The 15,962-nt window shown below is 41.9% G+C and overlaps 1 protein-coding gene across 1 annotated transcript in view; it reads right to left on the bottom strand.

Annotated features, from left to right (window-relative positions):
• Positions 1-15,954, bottom strand: part of cacna1fa (calcium channel, voltage-dependent, L type, alpha 1F subunit a) — a 33,917-nt gene extending 17,963 nt beyond the window's left edge. Inside the window, exons 1-23 of the mRNA XM_086031798.1 lie at positions 15,569-15,954; positions 13,440-13,629; positions 13,237-13,342; positions 10,427-10,566; positions 9,642-9,787; positions 9,412-9,564; positions 7,634-7,830; positions 7,443-7,546; positions 7,219-7,361; positions 6,211-6,276; positions 6,074-6,137; positions 5,329-5,355; positions 5,013-5,173; positions 3,601-3,826; positions 2,225-2,432; positions 2,026-2,146; positions 1,869-1,941; positions 1,724-1,787; positions 1,566-1,623; positions 1,310-1,406; positions 1,047-1,176; positions 900-959; positions 36-142 (exon numbers count right to left, since the gene is read on the bottom strand). Of these exons, the coding sequence (XP_085887924.1) occupies positions 36-142; positions 900-959; positions 1,047-1,176; positions 1,310-1,406; positions 1,566-1,623; positions 1,724-1,787; positions 1,869-1,941; positions 2,026-2,146; positions 2,225-2,432; positions 3,601-3,826; positions 5,013-5,173; positions 5,329-5,355; positions 6,074-6,137; positions 6,211-6,276; positions 7,219-7,361; positions 7,443-7,546; positions 7,634-7,830; positions 9,412-9,564; positions 9,642-9,787; positions 10,427-10,566; positions 13,237-13,342; positions 13,440-13,629; positions 15,569-15,587 (2,660 nt within the window). The 5' untranslated portion in view covers positions 15,588-15,954. The remainder of the gene's footprint in view (positions 1-35; positions 143-899; positions 960-1,046; positions 1,177-1,309; positions 1,407-1,565; positions 1,624-1,723; positions 1,788-1,868; positions 1,942-2,025; positions 2,147-2,224; positions 2,433-3,600; positions 3,827-5,012; positions 5,174-5,328; positions 5,356-6,073; positions 6,138-6,210; positions 6,277-7,218; positions 7,362-7,442; positions 7,547-7,633; positions 7,831-9,411; positions 9,565-9,641; positions 9,788-10,426; positions 10,567-13,236; positions 13,343-13,439; positions 13,630-15,568) is intronic.
• Positions 15,955-15,962: the final 8 nt, after the last annotated feature.

Genomic DNA, 15,962 nt, shown 5'->3' with positions numbered 1-15,962 from the left:
AGGTTTTGTCTGCAAAATGTCTGGAACGGACTCACTGAAGAAAGAAGGAGGTGAGCGACACGCTGACCACCAGCAAGTCGAGCAGGTTGAAGGCGTTTCTGCAGAAGGAGCCGGTGTGCAGGAAAGCGCCGTACACGGTCATCTAGATGCGACGGCATTCAAATAATGTCTGTAATTGGTTAACTATTTAAAGGTGTTCATTGTTATTGGTAGTTTTGTGAACACAGCAGCTGACAGTATTTGGTCTAATACCGACTGAGAAAGAACATGACATCGACTTGGCAATGCGTAAAAAGGTTATTCATTAGAAATGACATTTTTATACGTGTTAGTAAAGTCCATACACAAGCGTACAACATTGACGTATTGCATTTTTTCACCGTTGAACTGAAGGTAGTGTCACTTGCATGCTAATGTTGCTAAAAAGAGAAAGTCAAAAAGGTACTTTACAATAATATGTTCTATGTGCCTTCACTAGTCCAAAACATGGTATTCGGATTAATATTGTGGAATAGGAATTAAGCGGAAAAATGCATGCCTTTTTATCCATCTCAGGGAGCGGCCATTTTGCCCTGTACTGCCACTTGGTGTCGACTGAAAATGACATCACAGTGCCTAGGGGCTCAGCTTGCAAACGTCACATGAGCAAACCCCAAAAAACAGGTGAGCCGTGACCGTCGTTGCCTGAGCACACATTCGTCGGTACGTCATATCATTTTACCTTCACAGATCCAAATTCTTTTTCAAGATGGATGACAATTTTAAGTCGGTGTCGTATGGTCCGCAATAGTTTTTCAAACCAAACAAGGATTTACCGAGTTTCATCTTACTTAGCAATGAAGCCTGCAATAGTTGTGGTGTGACCGAAACAGGTGACGACAACTAAGAAGCCCTCCTACCTTGAGCACGATCTCCACTGTGAACACCGATGTGAAAACGTAGTCGGCGTAACCCAGCACCTAAAAATGACAAGGCCAGGATCAATCGAGTTGCGATCGAGCTAGAGCAGGTGACGACGGCGCCAGGAAACGCAGAAGCAACCTTACAATGTTCCTGAATGAGTGAGATTTGATGGGGTCCTCAGCGGCAAGAGAGATGCTGCTGAGGATGATGAAGATGAGGATGAAGTTGGTAAAGTAGGGGTGATGGATGAGGTTGTGGCAGGCGACTCGCAAGCTGTGAATGCCAAGGGGATGACAAGAAAGGCAGTTCAGCTAGCGGCGACGCTCAATGAAAAATGTTTATGAAATCAGTTAGCTGCCGTTTTAGGTGACAGTGAAGGCTCCAAGTGCTTCTGTGATGAACTCACCAGTTTTTCTTTCCAAGAATGAAGAAGGAGCTTCCGTCAGGGATGGGCACAATCTTTTCCTTGGGACCGGAGAACTCCGGCTTTAACGGGGCAACTCCTACAAGTACAAAGCAGGGATTATTATTACACCTTAATGTCATTCATAATGACTTACTTCAACGTGGGATCAGAACCCGTCAATGTTTGAGGAACTGAAATGTGTGCGAGTCCCACATAAGCGCATTCCGAATGCTAGCACGTTGTGTTTCCTGCTTACCCTCCAGCCCCTCGATGGCCCTCAGCTCTTCACTCTCCTGCCAGTCGTCGTCCTCGTTCTGCACGCCGGACGCAAAGTAAGATGAAATGATCGAGGCCACTCTTCTTTATCTTACTTCCATCATCAAGTTGTATCGGTTGTGATGTCAAAAACGTTACCCCTGCGTCTTCATCCTCTTTCTCATCATCGTCATCCCACTCTTCGTCGTCATCTTTTTTCTCCCTGAAAAGGACCAAATCAAGTTTTGCTTGAACGTCTTTCATCTTCCATATCGCAAGTGGGCACAACAAGCCTCAAACCTACTCGACTTTCTTCTGCCCGCCACCTCCAGCCAAGTTGTCGACAGCGATAGCCAAGAAGACGTTGAGCAGGATGTCTGATCGCGTGACATGTTAAGTCAACTGGTTCTGCTCGGTCATTACGTTCGGTGTCACAGTAAGCAGTCGGCAGGAAAGGATACAGTTACCGCAGACGAAAAGGATGACAAAGTAAATGCACACCACCATATTGGGAAAGACCGGCCCTCCGTAGGCCATGATGCCGTCGTACATCACAGCGTTCCAATCCTCTCCCGTGAGGATCTGGAGAGAGCAAGGAGGAAAATGGAATAACCATCAAACAGAGAAAGTGGAAGCTAACGCGTGGCTGCGTGAAATCACCTGAAAGCAAGTGAGCAGCGCTTGAGGGAAGGAGTCAAATGTGCTCCTCTTCATTTGAGTCTCGTCAAAGTTAAATTTGCCGCCAAACAGCTGCATGCCGAGCAGGGCGAAGATGATGAGGAAGAGGAAGAGCAGCAGCAGGAGGGAGCAGATGGCTTTCATGGAGTTGAGCAGAGAGTTGACCAAGTCAGACAAGGCCGCCCAGTGCCTGAAACGAACAAAAGGACGCCGTCAAGCATTAGGAATTTTGTTTACTTCATTTTGTCAAAGTAAATTGCTAGGACATAGGCGAGGCCTGGTTTATTTTTTAATAGTTGTCAGTGAAGGGGAAGTGACACGACCCCTCCCCCACCAGTTGTTGGTGCGAGCAGCCAGTGAGCGTGACGATATTTTCTCTTGCCGAAAAAAAAAAAATCATCTCAATATCAATAACGATAAAAGTTTTCAACATAGATAGGTGCTGGCTATATAAAGGTGCGGCTTATTCAAGTTTTTTTTCCCGAAATGTTCTAAAAAAATAGAGTGGGTGCGGCTTATATAACGGTGCGGCTTATAGTCCGCACAATACGGTATGTTGTTTGATAAAACAAAATAGATTGTGTTCAAAGCAAAGAGTTGTTGTTTCGCAAACATTTCAAAATAATCGATTTTAGAGCTCTATTTGAAATACTGTTAAAGTGCAACATTTCTGCTTAATGTTATTATACTGTCAGAATCACCTTGTTGGGCATCACACAGTAAGTAATGATGAGTGGTAATAAATGATTCCACTCACACCACAAACACGTACGGGGACCTCTGCACAACTTGAGTGCATCTTTAAACAGTAAAAATATTACACTCTCCTTATGTATGGTCACAAACAAGATAATCATAAATAACTGGACTGCTGTAAAGACACCAGCTCAGACGGACTAGATCAATGAAGCATTGCAGCGAACCCAGTGAGGATATGCGTTCGGAAAATGGATGGATGGATGACTAATTCTCAAAGTGTGGTGATGCCTCTTGTGGTATGCAAAAAAAAATCGATGAATGAAATGTTCAAACTGTGCATAATGATACACTGGCCTAAAACGTTCTTTTAAATCCAGTACAGTACGTTAAGTACAGTTCAGTTGTATTTAACTTAAAACTACAATACATTTGCATTTAATCTTTAAGAATGCAACATTTAAGTACACATTTTATTTCACTTTTCATGCAAATAGATTTTACAAAAAAATCCTAACAGTTTGTTAGTGTTCAAACTGCGCATAATGTTGTAGTGACTTACACGAGCTATACTGCACTTTGTAGGACTAAAAGCTCTGCCTCATTTTAGATGCAGGTACGAATCAAAAGTGTGAGCGGCTCAAAGTTCTGTCAGTCTCTACCTCGTCATCTTGAAAATCCTTAGCAGCCGGATGCAGCGGAGCACAGAGATGCCGATGGGTGGGATGAAGTCCCACTCCACCAGCAGCGTCTCCAGGATGCCGCCGCACACCACGAAGCAGTCGAAGCGATTGAAGAGGGCCATGAAGTAGATCTGCAGGCCGAAGGCGTACATCTTCATCAGCATCTCCAGTGTGAAGAGCAGCAGCAGGATCTTATTGGCTCGCTCTGAAGAAACAGGCGACAAACGCAAGGAAGCTTTTTGTCACCAGGCCATTTAAAATGTGCTACACTTGCTACATACAGTAGATCTAAAAAGTCTACACACCCATGTTCAAATGCAAAGTTTTTGTGAGAGAAAAAAAAATGAGACCAATATATATAATTTTGAAACTTTTCACACCATTAATGTGACCTAAAACCTACTCAATTGAAAAAGAATTCAATCTTTTCAAGAGGAGAAGAAAACATAAACAACCGAGAGCGTGGTTGCAAAAGCATCCGCTTTTAATTGTTCCGAAGTCACCTCCACCTTGTGTAATAGAAATCAAAAGAATCGCTTGGAAAAACATTAATTCCATGAAAACGATGGTCGCTTATGTGATGCTGAATCATGTTTAGCGGCTCACCTTCAAATATGAATCGTTACAGTGGACTATAATCATAAGAAAAGAACACAAGTCAAACTTACACTCATTGGTGGGGCAAAATGTGACGCCTGACCAGTCGCCCAACTAATGCATTGGGTTTAAGTTTCTTTCTAGTGGGGGAGAAGGAGGCTCATACCAGATGTACACTGGGAGCAGTTTTAGCAATGTTCCCCCCAAAATCAGGAAAAAAAGAAATGGTGAAAACTGAAAAAAGAAGTTGGTTTTTTTTCCAAGGATGTGTCATAGATTATTGTTCTTCATGACGAGTGCTACCTTGCTGAGTGGAACTAAGCATCCACATCACCATAAACACCAGAGTTCAGCATTCCGTCCCAGGGACGGACGCCCATATTGTGGACAGATGGACGGAGGACGAGAAGTCTTTTAAAAATGACAGACTAAGCAAGGACGGAAGTGGGTTTTCGTCCATCCCTCTGTTCGTCCCTAACCGGGTCAAGTACCGACTGAACGTGTTGCGTTGGGTTCTTTTAAAAAGCAAGACGACTGAATGTTCTGAATGGGGGTGAATCGAAGGAATGCGAGGACGGAAGCGCTTTAAAAGGACGAAGTCGGAGGACGATTAATTTTTATGAATAAGGACGGAGGGATGAGGACGGAGGGGTACACAGGTCGCAGACCAAGGACGGACTGGCAAAAAAGGGTCAAGTACCCAGCTCTGATCGACACATACAGAGCAAGTAACAGTCTTAGCGTGAGTATGCACCTTCCAGTGTAAACTCAAAGTGGGCGAACAGTCGTCCTACCTTGCATTTCTGTCAGCCACTTTGGCTGCCCGTAATGCTCGGAGGCGCTGGCCACCGTGTTGAGAAACACCAGAAGAAGCACCAGCCAGTAGAAGTTGGTGGTCTTGACGGCCACGCGGCAGTTCTTCCTGAACGTGTGGTTCAACTGGCACAATTGGTCACTAAGGAAAGTTACAGTATGGCTTTTTTAACACAAGCTTGTATTGAATAATCGTTGCACATAATCTCTATCGGCTAGCTATCAGAGCTGAAAGTAAACTTTAAGAGCTAGAAATCACAAAATAAATAAGCATGTCAGTTTGTTTGAAGATCTTACCAGAAGCTGTTGGCCATCATCTTGGCCCTGGAAAACAAGAAAGAAATTTGTGACGAACAAGGTAAAAAGGTATTACTTGAAATCCAAAATATAAGTTATTGACTCATTCAATCCCAAAGACATACTGAATATGTCTTTTCACAGTCCAGCAATCCATTGCCAGGAACTTATTTATATATTTTGTTTCCATTTTTTTCAAACTTTAGGGTAAAAGAGCGTCTGAAAATGTCTCACAGTGAATGAGTTAAGGATGTAATTTACCAAGATCCCAAATAACAGGCGCAAATGTTTTTATTCACTCTAACAGACTGCTCTGTAGTTCTGATCAATTTCACCATGGAAAATTTGGGAGCATACCGCAAGAGCAAGTGATGGAAATGGAAGACAAACTAAAATATTACTGAGCCACAGAAAATAATTTTAGGGAAACCAGAAACCGCATATTATCCTTGTTTTGTTTGATTTAACGTGTGTGATAATTGGATTTCTCTTCCCATTCTACAACGCATTTTCTTCAAAACAGAGTCAAAAGGAGTTTTGCCATGTCATATGGCATGACTCCTTCTTGTGACTGGCTCCAAGTCAGCCCTTATGAGAAGGCTTCACATTTGCATTGCTGAATTGGCCACACCATGATCATTTTTGTTAAAAAATGGAATCCCCTGAAGCTCATCTGATGATCTCTCACAGCACACTAACTGGTTTGGAATCACGGTCATGTAGGTGTGCGATATTATCCACTTACATGAGAGAAGCACAGAAGCCACTGTCATCGTCAAGGTACGCTATGTCATCATCCGAGTCCGATTCTGTGGGACGGTAGAAGCCGTTAGAGAGAACGAGACGGACGTGACCACCCGACGTGACAGCTGACAAACGCACCTCCATCCTCACTGTGTTTGTACCAGCCAAACTTCTTCATCATCTTCTTCTTGGCAATTGCCGCACCTTTGGGGACAAATGCAGAGAAAAGGCCTCAAATTGTGATTTTTTTGAATGTGAGGGGAGGAAAAAAAAGTATCTTGTGAAAAATGTGTATGTTTTTGAACGTAAGTCATTTTGGAATGTAGAAAACATTTCGTGGTTGGAATGGTTTGAAATGGTCAAGAAATGTTGACCAAGGAGGGGAATAACGACAAAAGACTTTATGTGGAATATTGTATGTAAAGAATTTGGAATGTGTGGAGAACAGGATTTTTTGGAATGTGGAAAATATCCTGGAACTGGAATGGTTTTAACGGTCATGAAATGTTGAAGGATGAGGAAATAATGTCTAATATTTTAATTGATTTTAATATGGAAAAATGTGGACATTTTAGAATATGGATTTTTGTTTTTAAATTTGGTAAATATTTTGTGGCTTGAATGGTTTGAAAGGGTCAAAAATGTTGAAGGAGGAGGAAATGTACTTTCCAGAATATATTTTATGTGAATTTTAATTCTGCAAATATGAAAGGTTTTGGAAAGTGTAATTATTGGGTAAGGATGTTGTCGTTTGAACTGGTCAAGAAATGTTGAAGGATGGAAGGAGGGACTAATGCAGAATATGCCTCAAGGTGGAAATTTTAATATGGGAAAATGTGGGATTGGTTGTAACGTGTGGATTCTTTGAACGTCATTTGAATGATGTTCGACATGTTAAATTTGAATGGTTGTGATGTGGAACATTTTTTTTTATTGAATGTCTCATAGGAAATAAATGGGAATTTTTGACTGTAAAATGTGGAATGGTGGGGCATGTTTAAAATGAGAAACATAATGCCACCATTTCCTGAATTTTTGGAATATATCAAAGTTTGGTTTGGTTGGTAATTTTGGATGTAGTTAGATGGCGAAAAAGTGTGGAGAGTAAAAAAGAGGAATGAAATATGTGGAACTGGAGGAACTGACGTTTATTTCCTTCCTCATCCACATCCTCGGCCTCGATGAGCCAGTCCATGTAGCCAATCATGTCTTCCTCCATCTGCTTGCTCTCTTGTGCCTTTTGCAGCTCACCGCGAGCCACGGCCTTTTCCCTTTCCTTGGAAAACTCTCTGCGAACCCACAAAAACAACATGTCAAGGCTAACCTTTGATTTGACGGCCACACGATGATCACCATGCCAGTCTACCTACCCGCTCAACACACCCAAAACAAGATTGATGATGAAAAAGGAACCAAAGATGACCAGAGAAACAAAATACACCCATGGGATCTCATAACCGATGGCATCATTCATCTTTGCGGAAAGATGGAAAAGAGACAATGCGGGTATTTTAGTGGAGGAATGCAGTTGAGCAGGAGGAAGGTCGGCAGGGGTGCTTACCCAGTAGAGCACGTCTGTCCAGCCTTCCATGGTGATGCACTGGAAAACGGTCAGCATGGCGAAGAAAATGTTGTCGAAATTTGTGATGCCGCCGTTGGGACCCTCCCACTTGCCCCTGCACTCGGTCCCGTTGCTCACGCAGAAGCGACCGCTGCCTGCGAACGCGCAAGGTGACGGATCATCCTCCACCATCATACCTGGAGGAAAAAACATACCCAGACAGAGGCATACGGTTTGCATGTGATGCTGGTGCTTTCCTCATTTTAATAAACGGGAAGGCCATCAATTCGCTACAGCCTCTCACAAAAAAACAAAAAAAAAATGTAATGGGTTTAAATGCTATAGGGCTGTACAACGTATTGAAAAAACATCATCATTGCGATAATAGCACTTCCAATATATGTATCACAAAGACGTGCATTTTATGTATGCCTTTATCTGACTTTGACGAATGAGAAGAACAGTAGCCTATTTAAGGTAGAGGTGTCCAAGTCCGGCCCTTGAGAGCCCCTATCCAATCTGTCTCCCACCACCGAACATACCTGATTCAAACAATCATCTCATCAGCAGGCTTTTCGGGAGTCTGATAATAATCCTGATGATTTGAATCAGGTGTGAGACATCTAAAACAAGCTGGATAGGAGCTCTCAAGGATGGGCACCACTGATGTACGACACTAAATACATTTAAAAATATATATACTTAGAAAATTGCAACTTAATACAATTAATTAGTTCAGAATACATTGATCTTGTTTATTTTTGAAAAATGTAAAAAGTAAGAGTATTTTTCATTAGATTAAAAAAATGTAATTTCTTTAGGTATGAATTAAATATCGCAAAATTCCACTCCCATTTGCATATTTTTCCAATATCATGCAGGCGTAATATCTGCTGCTTATTAAAAACATCCAGGCTTTCCAATATTGTTGAAAGGCGTAGTAATCTTACTGCATGTAAACTTTGGACTTTTAAAAAAAAGTTTTCTAAAAAAAAATGCTTCTCTCATTATTCTGGTATTTAGCAAACAAAAATATTTTTTGTAGTCCTAATTGCTCTAAAAGAGGAAAAGTTTCACATGATTTCATGTGAGACAATGAGAAAAAATTAAATAAAATTCTGGATTACATCGCTTGTATTCAGTCAGTTCTTGTTTTAAAGCGGAAGTCAACGCAAACTTTTTTTTTTTTTCTTCAAGAATATATTCTATGCAAGCCCACTAGTTGAAACAGGGCATTCTGATGAATATTGCGTTTGTGGAATAAGTGTTAATCTACTCGTTTTTAGCTATTTCTAGGGGCGGCCATTTTGTCTTCTGTCGACTGAAAATGACATCACAGCTGCTCACAACGACCAATCACGGCTCAGATTCAGAACACAGGTCAGCCGTGATTGGGCGTTGTGAGCAGCTGTGATGTCATTTTCAGTCGACAGAAGACAAAATGGCCGCCCTGAGAGATGGCTAAAAACGAGTGTATTTTGCTGCTTGACTTATATTCGGCAAACGCAAAATTAATCAGAATGCCGTGTTTCAACTAGTGGACCTGCTGGGAACATATTCTTGGAAAAAATATGTTTGGGTTGACTTCCGCCTTAATCAATTTTTGAAGACGTCATCATTCCATCTCGTAATAGCTCAAAATCAATCATTAAAAGCCCCAAATTAATCTGATATTCACGCCCGTGACCATGTTGAGCGTAAACCATGAGCCCGGGCCCACGAAGTATGGACGTACTTGTACGAGCAAAATAAAACAACGCACAGAAGCGTGTAGAAACCTGTGCTGGAGAAGTAGCACGTCTTGTGCATCCTGCCGATAAAAAGCTCCAAGCCGATGATGGCGTAGATGATAATGACGAACATGACCAGCATACCGATGTGAAGGAGCGGGACCATGGCTTTCATGATGGAATTCAACACAATCTGCAGGCCTGGCGAGAGGATAAACACACGTTTGAGCTGGCAACGCCACAGAAGAAGAAACGCGGGAAGACGGAGGCAAGCGCACTTGGCACTCCCGACACGAGTCGGAGCGGTCTCAACACCCTGAAGGCCCTCAAAGCTTTCACGTCCAGGCCTCCGGGTTTCCCCGCAGCATGATGGGCCTCTCCCGGCTTGTGGTCGGTCATGCCCTCCGCTATGACGCTGAACAGCCTGCACAAACACATCGCATTAATTAGCCAGACATCGCTCGACAAATGTATACATATATTCGTAGACAATAGGGGTTCAAACACTAGAGATTCTTTTGTAGTCAACTACAATGTGATGAAAGTCAAGTCAAAGTCAATCAATCGATCGATGACGGCATTGCTATTTTTTCGGTGCAGCACAACAGTCCCCAACCATTTCAGCACCACTGAATGAGTTTGTGTAAAGTTATATTTTGACAGGTTGGCATGGAAACCAATACAATCAAACCACAACTAGGGGCAGCAGCTTGGGAATATATCTAGAATTGATTATTCTATTGATTATTCCCTCGATTAATCAAATAATAAGATTCTGACAAAATTTGCATTCCAGTTTATTGCGAAATATTTTTTCTCCAATTATGAAATTATATTGTTGTTTATTTGGTATTGTTTAATAACTAAATAAAATTTATCTCAAACTATTTTGATAGCTGATTAATCGTTTAGAGAGAAAACCCAGGCAGGCACGGGGAGAACATGCAAACTCCACATAGGGAGGCCGAACACACGACCTCTGAACTGTGAGGCGGACGTGCTAACCAGTCGACCACCGCCCGCTTAGAGACCTTGTTTGATTATTTTTTTAGTTTTTTAATACCCGACAATGACGATGACGAAATCAAGCAAGTTCCATCCGCTGCGTATGTAGGCGCTGGGGTGCATGACTAAGCCGTAGGCGAGAATTTTAGTGAACGTCTCGATGGTGAAGATGACCAGGAAGACATACTCCACTTGTTCCTGAAAGCATATGAAAACATTTAAACGCATAGGAGGCCATGAAATGTCATGTGAATGGTCATCAAAATTTTCAAAGATAAAACTGAACTTGCTCTTCAATACATTGCCAAAGGGCCGCTTGTGTGCTGCCGTTCCAACCTCTTAACCCACTTAGGCCAGTCACTCAATCCTTTTTTGTGAAACCTGCTGCTTAAGTCGTCTTAGAATTGCTACTACCGTTTGGCTTGCGCCTCAGGCTGACAGCTCAGACGAAACAGGAGCTAAACGAGGAGTGGAATTCACACACAAAAAAAAAAAAGCGTTGAAATTGCCAACAGTCAGTTTAGCCTAAATCCAATAAAGGGCTCTACTGGCCTTTCCATTGATGACCTTGTACAATAAAGCATCACATACATGCTTTTACTGATTACAAGATAATCATTACTTAATGTGCTTGTTGATTGCCTTACTTAATTACTTTAGTATGATTAGAAAAGACAGAAGAGCAGGCAGTATAGAGAGAAGCCAGAGAGGCAGATGGTTGGTATTTAACTAAGTCACCATGCCTAACAGTGTCACCCGGTCACTCAGCTGAGGGTTTTTTACCCCCCCCCCCCCAGCACCTCTAATGCAATTACTGTTGACAACATTAGCTTCTCACAAATTGTTCACAGCCTCACTCTTATTTTTTGTTTGGTTTTTGTGTATTACAATTGGACCCAAAAGAAATTTCTTGAAATATGAGCTACATTTCATTCATATTACTAAACTTAGTCTTTGACCTTTTCGGATGTGATGCAGAAATCCTGCTTAAAAAAACTATTATCCAACCAAAACAGAAATAATCTTTCAGAGGAAAGGTGGAATTCCAAAAGAATAAAGCCATATATACCATATCGTGGTTATTTTAAAGGGAATGTTTGAGTTTACTTGAGTACCTGTAATTTTTTTCTGGAACTGAAAGACTAAGTATTGCACATACTGAATATGTTTTGTTCTTTCTCATAAAAAATTAAAAAGTTAATTATGCACAAAAAAACAACGTTATTCTCGCAATATGAATATTTTTTACTTTTGGAATATTACCGCTTTATTCTCAGAGTATAATTTTTGTCCCCCCCATAGTCAGTATGGTCCTAAAAAATCTTTGAACTATTTACTTTACATTTTGCCAATTAATTAAAGATCCTGGGAAGTGAAGTTGGAGATTTGTTTTTAATACATTACAAATGTACGACGAACCTACGCAGCCTTAGGTCTGCGGACCAGGCGCTGCTCGAGGTGCCGCGGACCAAGCGGGAGCCTCAGAGGGGATCGAGCCTTTTCGATTGCTGGTCCTTCCCTTTGGAATGACCTCCCATTGGTTGAAGACACATTATTCTATTCTCTGGCTTTTGATCAGACCTGAAATTTTCGGCTCTTCTCCAGGTGTCAATTGTGTTTTATGTTCATTTATTGGCTTTATTTGTTTGTATATATTTTTATATATCTTATATATTATTTATATCTATATTTATTAATACTTGTGTATTACGGCCTTTTATCGTCTTTATTTATTGTCTACTGTTTGTGAAGTTCTTTGTTACAGCTCTAGCTGTTATGAAATGCGCCACATAAATAAAATTGTATTGTATTGTATGTTTGTGCAAAGACTGAGTACTATGTAGTACTCAGTTGTGGAGATAGTGTATCACATTTAACTTTGTTTTACTCCCCCACTACATAACAAGCGAGTGCCTTCGTTCACAGTTCACATCAGCCGTTTTCCGACGCAATTGTGATGTGCAATTGGCTAGCTAGCTACCTAGCTATGACCACACCCCTTAAAATGCACCTTCTGGTCTGCTGAACTGGCTGCTTTACTGCCTCATTGTTGGCCGTGAGTGCAAAGAGAAGGACCAAAGTAAAGGGGGTATGGGTGGGGGGGTATGTGTTATCCCATGTGGTAGCCAGTGTTTGGACAGGGGCTTCGCACTGGCGTGGTCACTTCAGACTGCATTGTTGTCACAGCAAGAAAAGAACTGGGACGACTCTGTGGGATACATTCAAGCCACTGGAGGCTTTAAACGGGAAGTCAAGTTCAAAATGTTCTTTACAATAATATGTTCTATGCGCCCCCACTAACATGGTATTCTGATTAATATTGCGAGGAATAGAAATTAAGTAGCAAATTCCATCAGTTATTCTTCATCTCGAGGGCGGCCATTTTGCAACCTGCTGTCGACTGAAAATGACATCATAGTGCCTTACGTGTTTTCTGGGTTTGGTTATTCGCAAGCTGAGCCATTAAGTGTCAACAAAATTAAAATATTTTATTTTTGAGCGAGAGACCAATGTCACCGGAAAGAGCTGGAATAAAGGAACAAAACAGTGTTTAAATGTCAATACGTTAAGAATTAAGGAAGGTATTACATTTTTAAGGCTTCAGAAAGCGGGAAAAAATGTCGCCAACTCAAACCAATGGAATGGTCTGTGATCGTTTTTTAAACTTAGCAATTCCTTATTATTCAGTTTTAGCAGGGTTGTTAACTAGTCTTCTTTGTGGTGTGTCAAATTTCTAACACAATTATCATTTCACTTTACAGGGACTTTAAATAGACAGCTAGTTTCTTTGTTCTGGTTACCATGTGACCAGACCAAACACAGCCTCAAATCATTGAATCAGCAAGTGTGACTCTTATGAGAACGCACCAATTTGTGATTGGTTGCATTGGAATCATCATCAGGGTACGGCTTGGTCACCCCCATGGCAACACAGTTGGCAAAGATGGCAAGCAGGATGAAGATATCGAAGGGTGTGAAGGCGGCGGTTAAGGCCTCATCAGCGACAACATTTGCAACAGTCCCGTTGTGCGTAGGATGGAAAACATGGCGACACATCACGGAAAGGATATTTCCACTCCACCAGGGCCAGCGCCGCCATGCGTATGGGGTTGCTGAGGGTGAGGCAGCAAAGGGCTCGGGGGGCTCTGAGGGCAGACTTGTTGGCTTGCATGGCCTTCTTGGCCCCCCCTCCTCGCTTTTTGGCCGAGCCAGTCGACCCCAGGGTGTCGGATTTACCTCCATCGACCCCTGGGGGGTCTTCTGCCGAAAACAATGGGCAAGTATTAGATTAAAAGCATAACTGGCGGGCACCAGTAGTGGTGGGCACGTTAGTCATCATTCCGTCATTATTTCAGGCCGGCCCAGGTGGCGGCGACAGCCAATCAGTGAGAACGATGTACAGTACTTACTACGTCACACAGTTTAAAAAAACAAGACAGGGTTGTATATCATTCGGTCCCAGAGACCGCAATGACACGGTCGCATTATGTTTTTGGTTCACCAATCACGATGCTGTGTGTCTGTTGTTTTTTTGTTTTGTTTTTTTGGGTGCGTATGCTTGTGAGTAGGTACAGTACGTTCTCAACGCCGATTGTCAACGACGACATACAGTGGAAAAGTCTCCACATCCCTGTTCAAATGTGACATAAAAGAATGAGACCAAGATAAAGCATTTCAAAACTTTTGCCACCAATAAGTTGATCTGTAAACTATACAAGTTAGTATTGTTATTTTGAAATCTTTCTGAGAGGGGAAGAAAAAATAAACAACTGAAATAATATGGTTGCATACGTGTGTGTGTGTGTGTTTGCGTATATATGTATGTGTCAAATATTTGCAGATGCGTCTAGGAGGTTTCACGTGTGTCTTTGCAAACTGCAGCCAGGCTTGGAAGTTGTTAAGGCTTCCATCTTGCCACCCTACCCCATAGCCAAGACATAGAAATAATGTAAGATTGCTGTCACATATAAACAGCCAGTTCTTGTCATACATTCCTGTAATATACAATGCAATGCAATAATGCAATGCAATATATTAGATTCATTCATATCTAAAAATCACAATGACACAAAAAATCTCTTAATTCTTCACTATTCTAAATGTTGCTTTTTTTTAATTAAATTTGTTCCTACTTCAGTAAGAGTTTGTTGGGGCAAGACTGGTGTGCATTTTATTACATGAAACCATGACTGTGGAGGATATGGTAAACAATGACTTCCCAGCCATGTTATCTGCTTGAAATGGTGTGAAAGTAAAGATTTTGATTGGCTTTGACTGTAAGAGTAAAAAATGTTCAAAAGACAGATTCTTTTAGATTTTGCATTCAAATGGCTTCACTGTTGAAAAATATGTGTGTCTCTCAAGCATTTAAGGTGCTCATCCCTGCAGAGATAAACAGATACTATACTGATATACAGGTAAAAGAGAGACAGAAACAGATAGATACAGCCACTCCCACTTACAAACTGATAGATGGACAGACAGTTTGAAAAGACAGACGTACGGATACAATGACAATACATACACTGATGGACAGAAAGATAGGCCGACAAATAGACAGACAGTTTGACAAAGGAAATAACAATAACAAGAAGCCAGAGATAGATAGATAGATAGATAGATAGATAGATAGATAGATAGATAGATAGATAGATAGATAGATAGATAGATAGATAGATAGATAGGTAGGTAGGTAGGTAGGTAGGTAGGTAGGTAGGTAGGTAGGTAGGTAGGTAGGTAGGTAGGTAGGTAGGTAGGTAGGTAGGTAGGTAGTAGATAGATAGATAGATAGGTAGAAAGAATCCCTTCCGTTGGTTGATATGAGCAAAAGGCATTGGTGTTAATGATGCAGCACGTGGTTGTGGCTGCAGACTGACTAGTCGTGCAGGCCTCTATGACAAGATAAGCCCTGCAGATGTGACCTAGTTGCTAATAGGGCCACATGGCCACCAGGCAGCTCAGGTACACTACACCTGTTAACCAAAGGCCTGCACGGACAAAACTCCATACAAATATCACAAACTACGTCACAAATGTGAACAATTAAGACAACAAAAAGCCCATGGAATTTTTTAAAAGCAGAAACAGACATGGGAAACTGTCTGTATTTTCATTTTATATTTGGTTTACGCAGCAGAATGGAAGTGGGGACATTGATTTGAATGCAATAAAGAAGCAATATCATCAGCAGCAGCCCTACCTTTCTTAGCACCCTCCATGTCCGTCGATTATCACCACACTGTGGGGCTGAACAAAGCCACCGGCATCAAACCCCACTGGGATCGCCTGATGACGAACCGACACAAAATGAGCAGCACACTAAAAGTTGGCACGAGAGACACAAGTCCGGCGTGTGCGCGCACGCAGCTGCGGGCGAGATGCATCCGAATGCATGCATGCAGAAAGCCAATAAAAGCTGAGTTCTTCCCAGCTCGGAGTGGACAAAGGGACTGAAGGCTTCGCCACTCTCCGCGGTGGTCAGCCAACGAACCGGCGGGATTAAAGTGCTGAGCCGTTTAGAGGGATGACAGACTTTGGAAATCTTCCGAGGGGAAGGTGGAGGTAAAGTCCAAAGGAATTTAGTCGCACGGGGT

The sequence above is a fragment of the Filicampus tigris genome, chromosome 1 (genome assembly GCF_054856515.1).
Source record: "Filicampus tigris isolate MCC_2025a chromosome 1, RoL_Ftig_1.0, whole genome shotgun sequence".
In the NCBI taxonomy this organism is placed as follows: domain Eukaryota; kingdom Metazoa; phylum Chordata; class Actinopteri; order Syngnathiformes; family Syngnathidae; genus Filicampus; species Filicampus tigris.
The sequence above is the reverse complement of the archived record's forward strand: the minus strand, read 5'-3'. Positions and strand labels throughout refer to the sequence as shown.